We start from the raw sequence: 19833 nt of genomic DNA, 5'->3' as shown, positions 1-19833 counted from the left end.
AATTGACACAAACAGTTGTTTTCACCGGCTGACTTTTATTAATCTTGTCCTCTGCCCATTTTGTGATCGACAAAATTCTTCAGATGATCCCATTTTCCTCTCTAATAACTATAATAAATACGATAAACCTTTTTTTATACAAATTTTTTACTGTTTTATCAACCACATCAATGGCTCGCGATGAGTGTTGAGTTTGTTTTTGCTAACTTTACGTACCGTCAAAGTATCACCAAGTGACCAAATGCTACAAAACGGTGATATACCCATCTTAATGTAAAGAAAACCTTCAAATTTCATGTAGTATGTTTGAATAATGTTCTTGCTCCTATAGTTTTAATTTCTTTTGTGTTCGTGGCTACATCTTATGAATCATTTGTAAAGGAAATCATTTACAACTTTTGAAATTTTCCCCAACCTAGTGGCTTATAAGCAATCATACCAACCAGAGAGATATATTCAGATATCATAACCACAAGAGGACACTAAACCAAAAAAAAAAAAAAAAAAAAATCAAATTTTAAGGGACTGACAATTAACTAGTTCAGCAGATCTATCACTCCTAGTTGCAAGAACCTTCCAAAATTCTCCGTGTGTTACTGCAGAAGATTCAGCATCTTCACTGAATGAAGTATCTGGTGATGACAATATTGATTGGGAGAAAGCTGACTCGGCATGTTCATTTTGCATGTCAGCCTGCAACACTGTAATGTTGTGATTAGCATCCTTAGTTATTACATGAAGTTTTCCAAGCAAACCAGCCAGGAGATAAGGAGATTCTGAATCAGTGAAATCATGAATAGGAACATCTCCTGCTGCAACTTTCCAAGTATCACCTTCATAATCATATACCTTGATCTTTGCACTGTCAAGAGAATTTGAAGGATCAAGTGCATAAAGATCATCATTGACAGTAACACTTAGTTTTGTTCCAGCTTGCCTTGCAGGCCAGCCTTCACCCATGCCCATAGGCATTTCAAGCCATGAATTTTTGTTTGGATCATAAACTTCTCCACCAACATCAACAAAAAATGGCCAGCAATACAAACTCTGAGGAACAAATAACCTTCCCCTGTATGAAGCCATTCCTGTGGCAATAGGCTTGAGTAAGTCAGCCAAAAAAGCAGTTGGCAACACTTGAGCTCTTGCAAAAGGCATGCTAGGTAATTGGGACCACATGCCAGTATGAGGGTCATATACTTCTGCAGATTGAAGAGGGCTTAGTCCACCACGACCCCTAGTAACCCCTCCGACAACATAAAGCTTATTATTTAATATCCCTGTCTTGCTGTAGGCTCTACCAACTGACATTGGACTAGCCTCAGTCCAAGAGTTTTTAATGGGATCATACTGCCAAACAGATTTCATTGCTGAAGCTCTTGAAAATCCTCCTAATGCATAGATACAACCATCAACAGCTCCTATGGAGCAGCCACAAAATGGCATCCAGTCCAGGGCATCTCTCCTCCCAAGCCAGCTCATTATGACATCAACAATTCTGATACTTGAACCCATCATGCTCCACATCCGAAGGGGAAAGGAAACCAAACCTTTCTTCGTTTCATCTTCAAATCCAACTTTTGGCATTGGCGGCAACCTTTGCCATCTTCTGGAAAGAGGGTCCAAGGCATACCATAAAAGCTTATCATCCTTGACCTTTGTCAATAAGTAGAGCCACTCCTCCATGGTTCCAAGCTCTTTTCTCACACAAAATAGCTCAGAACTCACAAGGGTTGCCTTCCAAGCACGGCAAACTAACTTCAGATTTAAATAATAAATTCGAGGAACTCTAGCTAGAATCTGTATTGATATCTCATCAGGTAGGGGTGGAATCAGTCTCGCGTTGTCCTCACAAGAGGTTGATGACAATCTCTGTCTCTTGCAGGCTTTACCTTGTAAAACATCATAGGGATCATTCCATCTAGTCTTGGAATTGTTCAGATTCAGTATATTCCCCATTAAAACCACTTCAAACTCGAACCAAAACCAAGCAAGCACATCAAACTTCCAAGATTAATCTGTTTCAGAGCATCATCAGTATAAATCATCTGTCAGTACATTCCAAGAAAATGCACTGATGAATATAAATAAACGATTTGTCTCAATAGGTGTAAGCTTTTGACCAAAGTACAGCATCCATTTCACAAGCATTTCCGCAAGTAATGAATCAAAAGGCAAAGAGAACATTAGAATAGATGCATGCATAAGTTGTGAATATACAAGAGACTAAAGAGAGAGGCACATCACACTCACAAGGAGATAGAAAGAGAGATTGATTGTTTAGAGTTAACACGTGTGAGTATTGTGTGAGAGTATGAAATAGACCCAGAGTTTTTGAAAGGAAAAAAAGAGCTTTGTTGACTGTTTTGGATATACTCAAGAAAATCAGGGGCTAAAGTCTCCCTAACGGCCACAATGAAGACAATTGGCACAGACTACAGAGAAATTGTAATTTAATCATATATCATAAATTATGAGCAAACCCTAGTTTTATTTCCCCAAGGCCATTCCGCCATCATTATTGATTAGTTCTTTGATAGGAACTGTATTTGTAGAACTGATGAAGAAAACTAAAATAACGAGCCTTGCTTACAAGAGAATTTCACTGCTGAAGTATAACTGAGAAATGAAAGAAATGAATATAATCAGAGCAAGAAACCTTCTCTTCCTTGGGGCACAAGCCACTCCTCACAACCCCACTGATTGCCCACCTTTCATCTCCTCACTCATTCACTTCCCATGCCACTAATTCTAACTAAAGTATTTACACTTTGCACAAGGATACCTGATCCCTCTCTCAAACAAAATGCTAGTGAGGAGGAAGGGGAGATACAGTGGCAAGGCAACCTACTGTATTAGATTTTAATAGCACGGTCGGTTACAACAAACACTATTGCCAATAGCTCACATTCATTGATTTAGCCTTATTTTTGTCTGTAAAAGGCTTGGATAATAAAATCCAACGGTCGGTCCTGTTGCATTAAGTATAGCTCCAGTCCAATCCCATATCATGAACCATTTGTCTATATCAGAACTTGGCATAGCCAAAATAGGAAGATTTTCCATAGCTATTTTCATCCGTTTGAGGGCCCTGTGCTACCTCTAACAACTTAAAACTGTTCTTTAAGGGCTGGGTTCGAGGCTTAACTATTACCCCATAATTCTTTACAAAGCATTGTTACTTGGTACTAACCCATCAAATCTGAAAATTCCTCTTAAGCTTCTGATATCACTAGGGACCGACTGACCATTTCCTCATAACGCCCATCTTTGCTAGGTCTTTCATAATTGCAACTACTGAAATAACATGATCAAGATACTCAAGTGCTGTATCCAAAACTGCACTTCTTCTAACTAACCCATAACTAATGTTCCCAATGATTGAAAAATCAGGACTGTACACAAGGATGTCATCAAAAAATACAGAACAATTTACACATGAGGCCTAAAGATGTTATTCATAAGAGCCTAAAATGTTAAGGGGGCATTTGTTAGGCCAAAAGGCATTACCTGATATTTGTAGTGTCATTCATGAGTCCTCAAAGCTGTCTTGTGTATATGCCCTCCTTCTTCATGCATACGTTGAGAGCCAAACTTCAGGTCAAGTTTTTAGAAAATAGCAACATCAATCATCCAAAAACTCCTCTATAAATAGGAAATTTATTAGGGATGGTGATGTTATTGAGAGCCCTATGCCAACTATCATCTTTTTTCTTGATTAAAATGAGTAGACTTGAAGGGCTTGTGCTAGGCCTAATCAAACCATATGCTAGCATATCACGAAAAAGTTTTCAATCTCTTCCTTGAGGCATTGACAAATATTAGGGATTTGAGGTCCTTCCTATAATATAATGACATGGTCACATTCTATATTATTATTAGGTGGCAAATAAGTCTCCTCATTAAAATCACCCTCAAACTGTGGAATCGTAGTATGTGCTTCCATACATGTTCATCATCCCCAACTCCACATAATAAGCTCCCCTCAATCGTCAATTCTTTTCTAATGGCTTTTAAAAACATTACCATACAAGACAAAGTTGTACCCCCTTAATATCTATGACCTTCCCATCTTTGTATTATTTCAATCAAATAGTGTTTTAAAGCAGCAATGAACTTGCCAAAACTCTAGAGCCATTCATACCCCAAAATCACATCTACTCCCACCAAATCCAATAAACAGAAATCCTAAACAATCTTAAGGTTTGATTTTGAACAAGGGTCGACCTAACGGTGAAAGATTTGGGTAGTATGCTTGAGATCATAAGTTTTAACCTCAATGCGACCATTGTACACCAAAAAAAACAATCTCAAGGTTTGGTAACCACAATTTTACTCCCCAGCACACTCCTTGACTCCCCAATCACTGACCACATTACCCACGTATAGAAAATTCCCCTTGGTAGTCTTGGTGAGAATATTCAACTCCTCCACCAATATCAAGGACAAAAAACTATGGGAAGCTCCAAAATCTACCATTATTATGACTTCTTTACAGTAATGGTTCCCCATAATTTTAAGGAAATTTTTCATGTCATACATGCAATACTACTTGCATTTAACTGTAAATTTACTTCTTCAGTTACTTGATCTCCTTCCTATCCCGCTCATCCATTTCCTCAGTTTCTCCAAACAAAATCACATGGAGATGCTTGTTAAGACAAACATAGCCAAGAGAATACCTCATCACAAGAGAAGCATTGTCTTAGGGTCCAGTAAACCTCCCACTTAATGCCGAGTTGAGAGTAAGCCCAACTCTCTTTGCCGAACTCCTTATTGAATGACCTAAGGTCCAATTTTGATCCTCTATCTTCTATGCTAATATCATTAGTGTGTTTGTCTCCTGCACCCATCATTAACTTCAGCTTTAATTTCCTTTTTCAACCCATTCATAAATGTCCTTCTCGTGAACTGTTCATGTGAAGAACAATAGAGCAAACAAAAGCTCAAATTGCTACCTGTACTCCACGACTAGCCCCCTCTATCCCAGGCCCATTAAGTTCTCATAAGGATCCCCGACGAAGATAACTGAAATTAGCCCAACACAGCATATCAAAGAATCAGCCTAGTCACCACAGCTACCCTTGGTTACCACCATTGGAACCAACTTAAACCCCCCCCCCCCCTTCCAAACATACACATACCACTGTAGCGTCAACCTTCACTGCCTCCAAAATACAGTTTATTTTGAAGTAGCACTCCACCCATTGAATGTGGAACCTCAACCCACTTCACTTGTTCCTCACTTCGTTTTTTCTTGATCATCAAGTCAAACAGCCATGTTCTGAGTTCTTACCATCCCCATTGCTTTCTTCCTCCTACATTCCACCTCGTCTACTTTTAAGCACACCTTTAATCAGTTTGTCATCTCCTCCATTTGCCAACCGATAGATAACTTCTTGAATGGATGTTTGCATCCCATCTAGTTGATGTTGTCGCTCAACACTCTTGAGTTTGCTCTCCATTTGTGTCATCCTTCACCACCTCCAAAATACAGTTTATTTTGAAGTAGCTCTCCACCCACGGAATATGGAACCTCAACCCACTTCACCTGTTCCTCACTTCTTCGTTTTTTCTTGGTCATCAAGTCAAACAGCCATGTTCTGAATCCTGACCATCCCCATTGTTGTCTTCCTCCTACATTCCACCTCATGTACTTTTAAGCACTCCTTCAATTAGTTTGTCATCTCCTCCATTTGCCAACCGATTGATAACTTCTTGAATGGATGCTTGCATCCCATCTAGTTGATGTTGTCATTCAACACTCTTGAGTTTGCTCTCCATTTGTGTCATCACCATCTAGAGTCTCCTGGGATAGGAAGCTCTAATACGAAGCTGAAAGGAACTGTATTTATTAGAGAATTGATGAAGATAACTCTGAGAATGAGTGCTACTTACAAGATTATTTCACCACTGAAGTATAATTGAGAAACAAAAGAAAGAAATGTAATCAGAGAAGAAAATCTTCTTTACCCTGTGGCACAAGTCACCCCCATGGTATTACAATGATTTGCCAACCCTCCTCCCCACCCTACATCACCTTATTCTTATTTACTTCCTTTATTGATTTCAGCATTCCCCATTCTCCTCCCTTGCAACCACATGTCCTGTTTGTTAGGATTCAGCATAATAGGATTTTCCACATCATTTCATACACCCACAATATCGCTCTTCTCCCTTTTACAATACACTCTCAGTGAAAGCCCCATTAGGGAGAACATTTTTCTTCATTTGGTACATCTAGATATTTGCCAGAAAGCCACCTTAATTGCAGTCATCCCTAGCCCGCCTTAGTTGCAGCCTGTTTGGGGGCTACCTTAATTGCATACTCAAGGGTGGTCATTTAGTTTCACATTGACAAGAGATATGGCTTAAATAGAACTTATAAATATTAAGCAATCCTCAACTTACAAGTTGTTTTTGTGGGGTTGAGTAAGCCAAAATTCTAAGATAATATCAGAATCTATTATAGATTCATTATTGGGCCACCTGCATTTGCCATGCTTCAGGCCACTAGCCATGGGCATGAGGGGAAGAGTTGGAAGGCCATTTTAACTACAATTACCCCTAGTCCACCTTAGTTGTGGCCTCTTTGGGGGTTGCCTTAATTGCTTTATTCCATATCGACTAGAGATATGGCATAAAGAAAGCTTATACAGTTTGGAAAGTCTTTACCAAGCTGATTTGTAGAGTTAAGGTGGGCCTTAAGCCAAAATTCTAAAAATATTTATTTAAAATAAGTATACAAGTGAGTAAAATGAATAAATTCATAACAAGTTGCCAGCAATCTCATTATATTTCCAAAACAAAACCACCAAACAGCTTGAAATTGAAATACAAAAGACTCAAATTAAAAACATCACCATTCAGACAAGTTCTACTTGCAGAAGAACACCAAAACTGTACAATAAATAAGAATTCTTTACAGTATGCAGAAGAATATAGGTTAAAGCAAGAATTGGCTTTACAAATAAAATCATCGAGAGAAGGGACAATTAAGAGATTAAAAGTAAAAAGTCACTCACATCAAACAAGCATTTTAGTATACAAGCATCTTATACTCCACTCCTCTAGAGAGTCTCCCTCCAGAAGAGAAATAAGCACTGAAACAACTAACAGAACATGAATACAATGCCCACATTTATACCCTGAAAAAACAAAGTCAAAATACATACATGTTAAAAAAATTTATTAAAAAAAAAAAAAAAGGACCCAGAGGTCAATTAAGCACCTCAAAAGGGAACCACCTAAAAAGTGATCGAAAAATTCGTAAATTTTGCTAAACACCGGAAGGGGGATACCTTCCAAACTAGCATGCAATGGATCATAGAGACAGAAACACGTTTAATCAAGCAATCGTTCCTTAGAATAAAAAAAAAAAAAGGGGGCCCAATTTGTATGGTAATAATCCAAAAGCAGCATCTAGAGGTCAAAAATTGAAGCAAGCAAAACCACAAAAGTAAGAGGATAACAAATACAACGTCATTGGAGAAACATACAAGGAAGAAATTGCAGCAGCAACAATACCTGATGTTAATCCTCGACACCAGAAATCGATTCCACGAAATTTCCTAACCAGTGCTGCAACAGAGGCATAAGGCAGAAGAAGAAGAGTTCAAGATGAAAGTAACGACCAAAGAAAAATATTGAAGATCATTGAATTACTCCCCACGACTTGGGATATGAGAAAAAATAAAAATAAATGAATCGTAAAATAATACTAAGAAGATACAAATTAAACAAAAATTGACACATCACAGAGTATCATTGTTTTTTAATAATAAAAGTTTATAATGTTTTTATAATAAAACAAGTATCATAGATTTTATTATTTACTTTATGAAAATGATTAAAATAAGATTTTATAATTTTCTTTAAGAAAATGGTTAAAATAAATGTGCTTAAAAAAAAAAAAAACAAGATATATCTTATCTGAAAGTTACGATGAATTTTTTTAAAGTATTAAGATTCATTTTTTAAAAAATCACATTTTAACAAATGAGTTTTCATACAAACAGATTAGGGGTTAAAAATGATTATATATTTTAAAAAAATAATATTATTTATTAATCATGTCATATTTTATTGGTAAAAATATTTTATTTTAAATGTGTTTTTTTATTTTTATTTTTATTCTCAAAATATAATAAAATAAAATAATAACTTTAAGTTGCAATAAAAAGTAAATAGTTACAAGATATAAAACTTTAGGACAATTATAAAACTTATTTGATATTTTTTAAGAGAAATTCTAACATGAAACAATATGTTAAGTGATATTGAGGTGAAGTAGGAATATAAAGTGTAGAGTTAGGTGACTCACACGTTATAAATGATTTTTAATTGTATGATATATTGTTTAAATTTGAATGTATGAGATTTTGTTGTTATGATTTACTAATTTGTCATTTTATAAAAACATGTATTATTCATTAGATGTTGATTACGGTACGATCAGCTTACCGGTGGCTAACAAAGGATCATGGGTTGGAAACCTCTGCAGGTTGGAATTGGATTTGGAAGTTGCCACTTCCAACTAGTTTGTGTTTCTTTCTTTGGCAGAGTTGTCATCTGGCTCTACCTGTTAAGGAGGTTCTTTGTCAACGTGGCATCTTGGCTTCCAATACCTGCCCTAAGTGTAACTCTGCCGTGAAAGCTTTGAGCATTGTTTCTTTACTTGTCCAATGGTGCAGGAGGTGTGGAAGCGGTCTGGTTGCGATTTTTCAACACATACTCTTGATGAGACACATCATAGTTGGCTTGAGAAGCGGGTGCAGACGCATGGAGCTCTGTTTATAATTATCATGTGGTTTATCCGGTGCCACAGGAACAGGTTCATCTTTGATCAGGTGGATTGGAACTTAACATCTATTCTAGCTCAAGCAAATGCTTTACTTCAATTCTCTATTTCTGCTTTTACGAGTATTGACTGCTCGCCTCGGCCTCTACCCCGTTTGGTGCATTGGATTCACCCCCCATTGGATTCAGTGGCTCTGAATGTGGATGGGAGTAGGATTGGCACGCCTGGTAGAGGGGGCTTTGGTGGCTTGTGTCGAGACCATGAAGGATAGTTCCTTTTTGGCTTTTATGGCTTTTTGGGAGAGGCTTCTGTTATTCAAACAGAGATCTTAGCTCTTTTCCACGGACTTCGTCTTTGTTGGGATAAAGGGTTTCGAAAGATTGTTTGTTATTCATACTCTACTTTGGTGGTATCTCTCTTACAGAGACATATTCCATTGTTTCATCGCTACGGAAATCAGCTCATGGAGATTCATCAGTTGCTCAATTGTGACTGGACTTGCACTATTGTTCACACTTTACGTGAGGGTAATAGTTGCGCAAATGCTCTGGCTCGAATGGGAGCTTTAGGAAATGATAGGCTAGTTATTTTACAAGAGCATCCTGTGACTCTTTCTAGTTTGTTACTAGCTGACTCTCTGAGGACTGTGTTCCAGAGAGACTAAGTTTTATTTGTATTTTTGTTAGTTTCTTCTTTTTATTTCTCATTCCAATACCAAAAAAAAAATATTCACTTGTAGACAAGTGAGCAGTAACTATTTTTATTTTTATTTATTTAAAATTATTAAAAAGCCTTTTTTTAAGAAGCTATTTGGACTCAACCCAACTGTCACCTCTTGCCCTTCACTCCAATAATGCCACACTTGTTGTAGGCCCACTCATCAAGGATGGCCACTTGTTGGCCACCACCACCATTGTAAAACCTAGTGCAAGCAAGGTGGATTTACATAACCATATTAGGGCTTTGAGGGCTTGGTTCGGTTGGGTTTCGACAAGGGAGATGCAATTGTGTTAGAGGTGGAGTGGGGAGGGTGGTCCTATGCAAGTATGCAATGATGAGTGAGTGGGCGGTGTGGCAATCAGAGGACAAATCAATCCTAAGAACAAAGTTGTGACCAGCACAGGCGTTGAGAATGAGGGCAAAGGCAGCGTAAAGGAGGAAGAAGGGGAAGGCAAAGTTGTTGGGGGCGAGGCCGAGGAAGTGCGGGCAATGGAGTGGGAAGGGTGGTCTTACAGTTGTAGTTGTAGCTACAGTGGGGACAGTTGACAACCACGTTGGTCTACTTCTTGAAGGAAACTGATTCAAAAATCTTGTCTTCATGGTCCTTTTCTACTTCTTCGATGTTTGATAGTTTCTCTTTAAGTTCAAGTTCATCTTCAATGGTGATTATTGGCTTTTCTACGAGTTTAGGTTTAGCTTGGGTAGTTGGAGGGGAAGAGGGTCGGTGATGAGTTGCACTTCCTCTGTCGAAGTTGGTTTTTGGGATTCATCGACCATGAATAAATTAGGAAGAAAAAGATTATGAACAAAAAGAAACACAAGTAGGGTGTTGATAATGGTGATGAAGGTGTCCATTTAGTTGTAAGAGTTGAAGTTAAAGAAGCGAAAAGGGACAATAGTGATGGAGAAGTGGAAGGGAGGGTCTAAGTAGCTGAATAGGGTTTAGGGTTTTTTTGTTGGACAAAATGGTCATTTATCAAAAGAAAATAAAATTAATACATTAATAAAGTTTTTATCATCAAATAAATTTGAACTATTCAATTTAATTATTATATATTTAATGATATTTTTTACTTCTATGCTAATAAACCACATGAAAATTATCATTTTATTTCTTGGTTCACCCATGAATCATATGATGTATAGCTCTACTCATCAAATATGAAGTATATGATTTGGGATGAGGAAGGGCCTTTGGGCTGTGTTTTATGCGAAGCTAATGAAGCGACTATCGTGTGGTTGGACTCATGTAACAATTCTTTTGTGATGAATCATTGATTTATTGGTTCTAGTGATAGGTATGTGGTGATGATTCGTACTTTCAACAATCCAAAAACCAAAAAACATCAATAGGTCAAACAGAAAAGAAACAGAAGAAAAAAAATTAAAAAAAAATAATGAAAACTTCTAGAAAGTCTCATTTTGGCGATTCCATCGAATACTCTTTTTCTTTTCTCTCTTTGGTTTTTCTCTCCTCTTTTTCTTCTTCGTTTTCTCTTTATCTCATTTCTTTTCTGTTTTTGCTCTTTCACTCGCATGCCAACACCATCCCCCTCTATCATTTTGCCTAGTTGCTTGCATCTACCATTTCAATTGCTAAGAAGGTTGCGACATGTGAAAAGAGCCCTTGATGGAGTTTTTGCAAAGGAGGTTTCAAGTTGGGAGTTGTGAATTTTTTTTCAATTCTTAATTTAGAATTTCTTAAAAAAATAATTTGTTTTTTAGTTTACATTATAAAAATATTATAATAGTTGGTGACATTTTTTTAAGAATATTAAACAAAAAGTTATTTTCGTTTACGAATATTAAAATTTTTATAAATTCAATTTTAACATTTTAAATAATTATCAAAAACTATATTACAAAATAAAATAACATTATTATGAATGAATTTTGTACCTTGATTATATATAATCATTTAAAAATAATTTTAAAAAAACTTTGGAGAATATCATGCACAAAGCTTAGTATATTTTGTGAATTTTTATCCGAATGCCACAATAAATATTTTTAAACTTCAAAATGCCGCCCTTTAAGAAATATTTTTCAAAATGTCACCGTTTATGTTATGTTGAGAAGTCTTCTCAACGTGTTTTTTTAATATTATTTTTTTAATTTAAAAATTAATTTATGATAATGTATTTTTAATATATATATATATATATATATATATATATATATATAATTAGTAGAATACAATTTAAAAATTAAATTAAATTAATTATTAAAAAGTAAATACATAAAAAATAATATTTTTATTTAATTTTTCAGAATTAAAATATATTTAAAAGAGTATTAAAATAATAGACAATTATTTTATTTAACTTAGTTAAGTCCTTTAAATTTATTGTAAAGATTAATTTTTTGTTTAATTTGACTAATGTGTATAAGAATTTTTTGTTCTAGCAATGTTTCATACTCATGATTTTCATATTAGTGAATACAATAATATCATTTTCATGCTTTGAATTGGTCTAAAAAAAATCTTCGAAATGATGTTAAAAATTGAAGAAAAAAAAATACTTAGTCAAGTCCTTTAAATTTATTGTAAGAGTGTGACTTCTTTTTTTATTTTTTTCAATCAATGGTTCATTCTCATATTTTCATGTCAATGAAATCAATAGACACATCTTCAATCAATCCAAAAAGTCTTTAAAAATGACATCCAAAACTTGAAAAAATCTCACTTTTTTTTTCTTCATTTAGTCAAGTCTTAAACATTATCTTAGTCATTGTCTTTTTTTTTATGTTAAAATAATGTTTAATCAGGGAAAATTATATCATGTGAACACAAATTAATCCTTGTCAATTTCGAAACATCACTTGAACCATGTTCATGAACCAGAAAATGTCATTGACTTTTTTTTTCAAAAAAAATTATTCAAGCATAAAGTTCATTTAAAAAAGAGCAATACAAAAAATAATTACAAAATATCAATGTCAATTATAGCTACTAAGGCAATAGATTTATATTTTGTGAACAAAAACGAGGTTAATAATAATTCATATAGTTGAAATTACAATTTTCAAAAATAACAATGATAGATTTTAAAATATCCAGAACATTAAAGACTCAATCTATGACCTTTTCGTAATAGGTAGATACTAGTCTCTTGGTATATTTGATACTAGTCCCTAATCAAATTATACAAAAATTAACTTTTACAATGAATTTAAAGAATTTAATTATGTAAAACAAAATTGTTTGTTTATTATTTTAATACTTTTTTTAAAATATATTCTATGTTTGGATAATTTAATAAAAATATTTTTATGTATTTACTTTTTATAATTTATTATATTTAAATTTAATTTGTATTTTACTAATTTAAAAATATATATTTAAATATTAAAAATATATTTTTATAAATTAATTTTTAAATTAAAAAGCAAAAACAAAATAGAAAAACAAGTTGAAAAATCGGGACCCGACATCTCAACATAACATAAAGTGTGGCATTTTGAAAAATATTTCTCAAGGGTGACATTTTGAAGTTTAAAAATATTTATTGTGGCATTCTCAAAACACAAAAAAATCTATAGTTTGTATGAGTCTCAAAAAGAAGTAAGAGCACCTCCAACCGAGGGTGCTTATGGTGTTGCTTAAGAATAAGCAACGGAACTTCCAAGAAACTCCCATTGGAGTAGTCCTACGTGGCAACTCAGTTGCTTAAATTTTTTTCACAGTCGCTTCTACTAGCAACGGTGCTTAGCACTGAAAAACTTGAAAGAGAGAAATTTGATTGGTCCTCTTGTATCTAGTTGGAATATGAACAGAAATTTTTAAAATAAAAAAATAATAAAACATCCTTCACCTCTTCGACCTCGGTCCGGGGAGGGTTGTTGACGCCGGCCGCCTCAGCACGGCTGGGCCCCTCCGCGCGCGACCAACTCTGCCTGGTCGTCCCCTCCGCACGCGACCCCTCCTCACGGCCTACCCCTCCGCGCGCGACCAGACCACTCCGTCCCGCACGCGGCTCCTCTCAACCAGACCCGTTGGCCGGCGAGCAAACCCCTTCGCCCGCGAACCCCCTCTGCCCGCGTACGTGCGAACCCCTCAAGCCACGAAACTCGCCGGCGCGCGAACCCCTCCGCCCGCGAAACCCCTCCGGCCGCGAACCTCTCAGGCCGCGAACCACTCTGGTCGCAACCCCTCCGCCCGCTAGTGAAGAGAGTGAGTAAAGAGTGAGAGGATCGTGAGTGGATCGTAAGTGATAAGTGAGACAGTGGAGCGTGAGTGAAGAGTGAATTGAGAGACGTTGAGAGTGCATCAGAAAAAAAAAAGAATAAATAAAAAAGGATGTGGTATCAAAAATTTATAATAAAATATAGTGTAAGATGTTAAAAAGTGTAGTATGAGTTGTAAAAAAGTAGAGTTGCTTATAAACAATTCTCATTGGAGCAAAAATTGTAAAAATGTAGTATGAGTTACTTATGAGTGACGTGGCACAGTGGGACCATTTAAAGTGGTTGGGAGTTGCTTATAAGCAACTCCCATTATAGATGCTCTAAGGTATCATGTCTTTTTCACTAAAGTCTCTAGTATTGCGACCACCATGCTCATTTACACAATTACACTGTTTACTTTATTAGTTAGACGATGGATCTAGAACGTTCATACTCCAATGTTTTTTTTTCTCTTATTATTAATAATATTGTTATTTTATAATTATTATTATATTATTATTAATAGTTGTTATTTATTATTATTATTATTGTTATTACAAGATAAGATGAGTAAATGATATTTTTATTTATTTATGAAAATCGACTTCAATAGCAAGAAAAAAATTTCGACAAGTAATGAGTTCAACTAATTGAGCTAGAATTTCTTAATAATAATTAATTAATAATATTATTTTTGTCAATAAAAATATCAATGGTCATTATGATGTACCTAATATTGATTGTTAGGTTTTTCATTAATAATTAAAATTACTTATTTTATTTTTTTAAAATATCAAATAAGTTTTCAACCATACATTCATAAACGAATTTGATGTTTAAAATATGAGAAAATAGGTCATAAACTAATGCCTTATAGTAAAATATTACCATGTTATTTACTCACAAAATATATATACATATATAGATAAATAGATAAATAAATAAAGATAATGACTCAAGTGAGAATACTTGCTAATAACTCTTAGATTAAAATATACGATTTAGATTAAAAAATTATATATAAAGTTATTACATACTACTACCATCATATTTTTTTCTTTATTTATTATTGTTAACTTTATTACATTGACCTTCATCGCACCTCTGTCACATCACAATCACCACAACAACCATTAGTGTTACCACCATCATTATTATTATCGTCATTACTGTCGTTCCAGCCACTACCATTGTCACTTGAGAGTGATGACAACAATGATAACAGAGGCAATGATAGTGGTGGCAATAGTGATGAAAATGGTAGTGATGATGGTAGTGGAAGTAACAATGATAGTAACAGTAGTGACAACAACAATGGTGATGTAGTAGCAATGTAGTGGAAGTGGTAGTGGTGACAACTCCAATAATGAGGATGAGGACAATAATGATAAAAAAAAATTATCATAATAATGATATGTAATAACATCTTTTTAAATCATTTATTTTAATTTAAGATTTATTATTAATTATTTTCATATTAACAAATATTTTCATTTAAGTCCTCTCATAATATATATATATATATATATATATATATATGAATAAGTTTATTGATTTTTATAACAACTATCTTAAAAATTTTGTCAAAAGTAGTTTGTGGTTAGTTGAAACCATAAAAGATCTTATATATATTTTGGAAATTAATTTGAATATTTTTTCTAAGGAAAAGTAATTAATTTTTTTTTTGTGTGTGTGAAATCTGTTTATAATATTTCACATAAAAAACCAAAAGCCATTAAGTGAAATAGTTCGACATCTATACTCTTTAATTAAATATCAAGTTCAATCCTCAAAATGAATTATTATGTTAATGATTTAACAAATTAATTGATGAATTACTATGTTAATAATTTAACGAATTAGTTGTTTTTCCATGTCACCATTTTTCTTTAGATGTCACCCTTATACAATTTATCTGTCTTTTTAAATAAATGTATACTCAAAGAGGTAGTTGTATCATTTTTGCACTTTTACATTTATTAAAAAGGGAATTTTAATTTTGTTTCTTGATTTAATTTTAGTCCGATACTCTTAGGATAAAAATGACAATAATGTAGGTTACAACATGTACAAGTGAACTTGACGAGTTCTTTTTTACATAATTATATACTATTTAACATATTCAATTTTATCCAACATAAAATTTTTATTTATATTTATACACCAATAAAAAAAGATCTCATTTAAAATAATCGGACCAATTTTCCATCAAATGGTAAATACTCAACACCCATAATATACTTTAATTATAAAAAAACCATGTGCATTCTGTTTTTTTCACCCTTATGAATGATCAATTGGCTTCTGTATAATGTCTTTTTTTCTTAGTAGCAAAAGAAGGTTATTGTCAATTTCTGGGCATTAATAAATGACAATGACATGATTTTGGACACTTTTACGTCCTAGGTATATGCACAGTTGATAAATTGCCAAAATTATTTCTACACCGGCTGTAACCTATTGTTAGTTAATGACAGCATGTGTGCCACTTTCTCCTATTCTCTCCGAGTCAGAAAGCCAGCATTGGCACTGCAATAGTATATTTGCACACTACACCCCTTCTTTTGTTGCCTTCAAAGCTTGCACGCTCTCTACTCTTCATCTGTGTAGTAACCTATGATGAGCCTGAAAAGCAGTGACAGGAAAATGAGAAGGGGTTTCATGTGCCACTCTCAGGCCTCAACAGCTGTGTGCATGAGTACTCGTGACCCTCGATCTGTAGTTGTGCCTAGGAGGCTTGACAGAAGTGTGTTTCTTGACGATACTAGGTTGATCAACTATGCCAAGTACTCCAAACTTGTTGAGCCTCCCAGGTCTAATCCAGTTCCAAAGATCAAGTTTAGAGGGCAGGATCAAGATCAAGCCATTGAACCAAGGGAACTTCAGAAAACACTGACAAATAATAATAATGTCTTTCAGGTTTGTTAAGTTCACAAGCTCTAGTTCACTTGGTGAGATGCAAATGTCATTTTGCCATCAATACAGGTTTTCTCTTTTATTTTGTATAACAAATTTATTAAGTTTCATAAATTGCACTTCTGTTTATACAACACCAATTCATCATGGAAATGGAGTACATCTTCTTTATGATAGTTTTGAATTTAAGTTATTGAAAGAAACAATGCCTTCTTTATGTGACATAACTACATTTATGTGATGACCAAGAAACCATTCAAAATGATTTGTCATAACTAAAAACAGGACCATAAAGAAGCTACGAAGTTGAAGCTTATAGTTTGGATTATAGACTGATTATTCATAAATGTTGGAATTGTTGGCTTTTTCGCTGCAACAGTTGCTATGGGGTCAACATAACTCACTGGAGACTATTCATTGTTCCATTTTTCCTTTTCATTGTTTATTTGTCAGATTAAGAGCAATGGCTAGACTATACCAACCACTAGTGTCAGGTGGATTCTGCAAGGAAACAAATGGTCTAAATTATTTGTTCTCCTCATATTTGTCATTTGCAGAGGCTTCAAGATGTCTCACATGCTTATTACTTGATCTTGTCCCGTGCATATTCCATAGAGAAAACAGAATGATTGTGTCCGTTTTATGCAAATGGGAATTTTATTAGGCAAAACACATGAATATGGATGGTATTATCAGAGGCCACGCCTTTTGATTTTGTCCCTTCTACATAAAATAACCCCTCTATATAAAATGTCTATTTTTTTTTCCCTTCTAGTTTGCCACCGAGGAAGGTACGTGTCTTAGTCATATGGTCACACTCATATATTATATTTTGAATATGGAATAATGGAATCTCATTCAAATCTCTTTATGATTGTATGTGACATTCGACAAGAAAATGTTACACACTTCACGTGTACTCTATCATATTTGCAATTACATTACGAATTTTGAAGGGTGTTAAATGCAGGTGGTTGTGATGCGGGTTGCAATTCATTGTCAAGGATGTGCTGGAAAGGTGAAAAAACATCTGTCTAAGATGGAAGGTATTCATCAAAGTATAGTTATATACCCTTATTCAAAATGTAAAAATCAATAAAATAAATAAATAACACTTAATCATATATTCAAGAACATCATATATTTTCATATTCTGAAATAAAATTTATATATAGAATATGCTCTAAGAACACTAGATGCCCACTTTACCTTATTAAATGGGAAATATTGTGTTCAAGAAAATTTGGGGTTGCGCCAAATGACTAAAAATTATACTTGATGTTCTAACATTTTTTTCTTTTGTTTTGTTTTTTTGTTTTTAAAGGTTCTAACGATTTTAAACCTACAATCTCAGGAGTTACATCATTCAGTATAGATGTAGAGTCTAAGAGGGTGACAGTGATGGGGCACATTTCTCCAGTGGCAGTCCTTGAGAGCATTTCAAAGGTGAAAAGGGCAGAGTTCTGGACTGCTTGTTAAAGCACTTCAGAGTACCTTAAAGGCCAGCACATGATACGCAGAGCCAGAATCATAATGTTAGAAAATTGCCTTAGCCATTGCATTTGTTAACAACTTTATATGGAGGTGGACCTGGTGGTCCTCAACACTATAAAATTAGGGAATAGGGTGGGTAGAAAACTGCTCTAATGACTTGGTTCTGGTAGTGATTTTCAATGACAATTTAATGTATCTACCCCCCATTTCACTTTGCAATTTCTTTCTTTTATGGCATTCTAATTGTAGCTGCAATGCTTAAAACCATTGTGAGCAAAAGCTGTTTCACTCCATAACTTTGAATTTTCTTTTCTTTCACTATTTCTGAAAATTTCCATAAAAGAATGCCAGAGAAAGATGACAAAATATAGGTCTCAGTCTCATTATGCAATGTCTCGGCTGTTTAATTTGTCTTATGCCGAATACAATAATAACTTGTGCTCATACGGTTAAATAGACTTGTCATATTTATTCATATGGTTACGTAGACTTGTCATATTTATTCACCAAGGACAACTTTGTTAAATTTTAGCATTATGCCATCGACATGCAGCAAGGTTTATGTAGCAGCCTTTTTGGTTAAAAGTTTTAGATAGACCCCTTTTAGATGTGGTGAAGTAATATTTTCCTAAAGTAACAAGAACATTATCGTCAAGTTGTAACTTAAGTAATGGCCCATAAGATGGGTGAATTGTGAACTCACACACACAACTTTAGCTACGTTAGTTGTCTTGGTAATTCAAGGGTTTGTTTATATAAGTTTTGATTGTTATTTACAAGCTAGACTAAGTTGCAGTACAACAAAATATTATTTGTGAATTGTTACCAACCGCTCGATGCAGCAAAACTACGTACATGAGAAATCACTAATGAGTGTTTGCTTAGATTTTAGGACTCCAAGAAGATTTATAAAGAGACTCGAGAGTGTAGATTGGTTGACTTAGTTGAATGAGCCTGATAATGATTCGTTAAAATTTGCATAAATTTGACACGGCTGGCTTATAGAGATGCACAAATGGATAGAAACCCAATATTTAATATCTTAAGAAAATGTCAAAAAGCTAGTTTATGATATACTGCAGAGTTGTAGAAGCAAATTAATGCAACCTCACCTTTTATAATATTATTAAGGCTTAATTACAGTTTTGATCCCTCAATTATTGTAATTGTAAAATTTTGATCTCTAAGATTTTAATTAGATAATTTTAGTCCTTAAGGAATTGAAATTGTGCAATTTTAGTTCTTCAATTTTTAATTAAACAATTTTAGTCTCTCAAATATCATAATTGTGCAATTTTAATCTCTCCTATTAAAAATATAATAAATTTAAAATTTTAATATATATATATATATATATAATATTTTAAAATTATACAATTATTTGCTTATTTAAGTTAACGCATATTGTAATTTTTGCTAATGTAGCAAATAATATATATTTATTATTACTAAATAAATAAAATTTATATATTATTAATATTTTAATATTGCTAATATATTAATATCAATAATATTTTTAGTATATTTATAGATAAACTAATAATTTGATAAATATAATGGTATATATTAATATACTTTTACAAAAATATAAATATATTAGATAAGATATGTATATTTTTAATTAATATACTTATATTTTTATAAAAGTATATTAATATATAATAAGTTATATTTATCAAATTATTAGTTTATCTATAAATATATTAATAATATTATTGATATTAATTTATTAGTAATAT

At 33.7% G+C, this 19833-nt stretch overlaps 3 protein-coding genes across 12 annotated transcripts; 2 read left to right on the top strand and 1 right to left on the bottom strand.

The window, feature by feature from the left end:
- Positions 1-274: 274 nt before the first annotated feature.
- Positions 275-13445, bottom strand: LOC109804885 (F-box/kelch-repeat protein At1g22040). Of its 9 annotated transcripts, none has more exons than XM_083068702.1 (4): positions 13333-13443; positions 7525-7578; positions 7023-7145; positions 275-2015 (listed from the first exon to the last, which is right to left on the bottom strand). In XM_083068702.1, exon 4 carries the CDS (start codon positions 1954-1956, stop codon positions 511-513), a length of 1446 nt encoding a protein of 481 aa, XP_082924828.1. In that variant the 5' UTR covers positions 1957-2015; positions 7023-7145; positions 7525-7578; positions 13333-13443; the 3' UTR covers positions 275-510. The 9 variants fall into 9 exon arrangements, 8 of the variants coding, with proteins under 8 accessions (XP_082924828.1, XP_082924829.1, XP_020222385.1 ...); XM_083068703.1 differs by having other exon boundaries at positions 7023-7100; positions 13333-13350; XM_020366796.3 differs by lacking the exon at positions 13333-13443 and adding an exon at positions 3508-3591 and having other exon boundaries at positions 7525-7701.
- LOC145955131 (uncharacterized) lies at positions 8480-9461 on the top strand. The gene is made up of 3 exons (XM_083069840.1): positions 8480-8635; positions 8691-9024; positions 9121-9461. Exons 1-3 carry the CDS (start codon positions 8480-8482, stop codon positions 9459-9461), a joined length of 831 nt encoding a protein of 276 aa, XP_082925966.1.
- Positions 13446-16121: 2676 nt separating the features above from the next.
- LOC109805193 (protein SODIUM POTASSIUM ROOT DEFECTIVE 2) lies at positions 16122-18592 on the top strand. Of its 2 annotated transcripts, none has more exons than XM_083068701.1 (3): positions 16122-16603; positions 17571-17646; positions 17925-18592. In XM_083068701.1, exons 1-3 carry the CDS (start codon positions 16301-16303, stop codon positions 18077-18079), a joined length of 534 nt encoding a protein of 177 aa, XP_082924827.1. In that variant the 5' UTR covers positions 16122-16300; the 3' UTR covers positions 18080-18592. The 2 variants fall into 2 exon arrangements, with proteins under 2 accessions (XP_082924827.1, XP_020222790.1); XM_020367201.3 differs by having other exon boundaries at positions 16128-16603; positions 17955-18575.
- The last annotated feature ends 1241 nt before the right edge of the window (positions 18593-19833 follow it).

Source organism: Cajanus cajan, chromosome 2, assembly GCF_000230855.2.
Source record: "Cajanus cajan strain Asha chromosome 2, NIPB_CcT2T_4, whole genome shotgun sequence".
Classification (NCBI taxonomy): domain Eukaryota; kingdom Viridiplantae; phylum Streptophyta; class Magnoliopsida; order Fabales; family Fabaceae; genus Cajanus; species Cajanus cajan.
The sequence above is the reverse complement of the archived record's forward strand: the minus strand, read 5'-3'. Positions and strand labels throughout refer to the sequence as shown.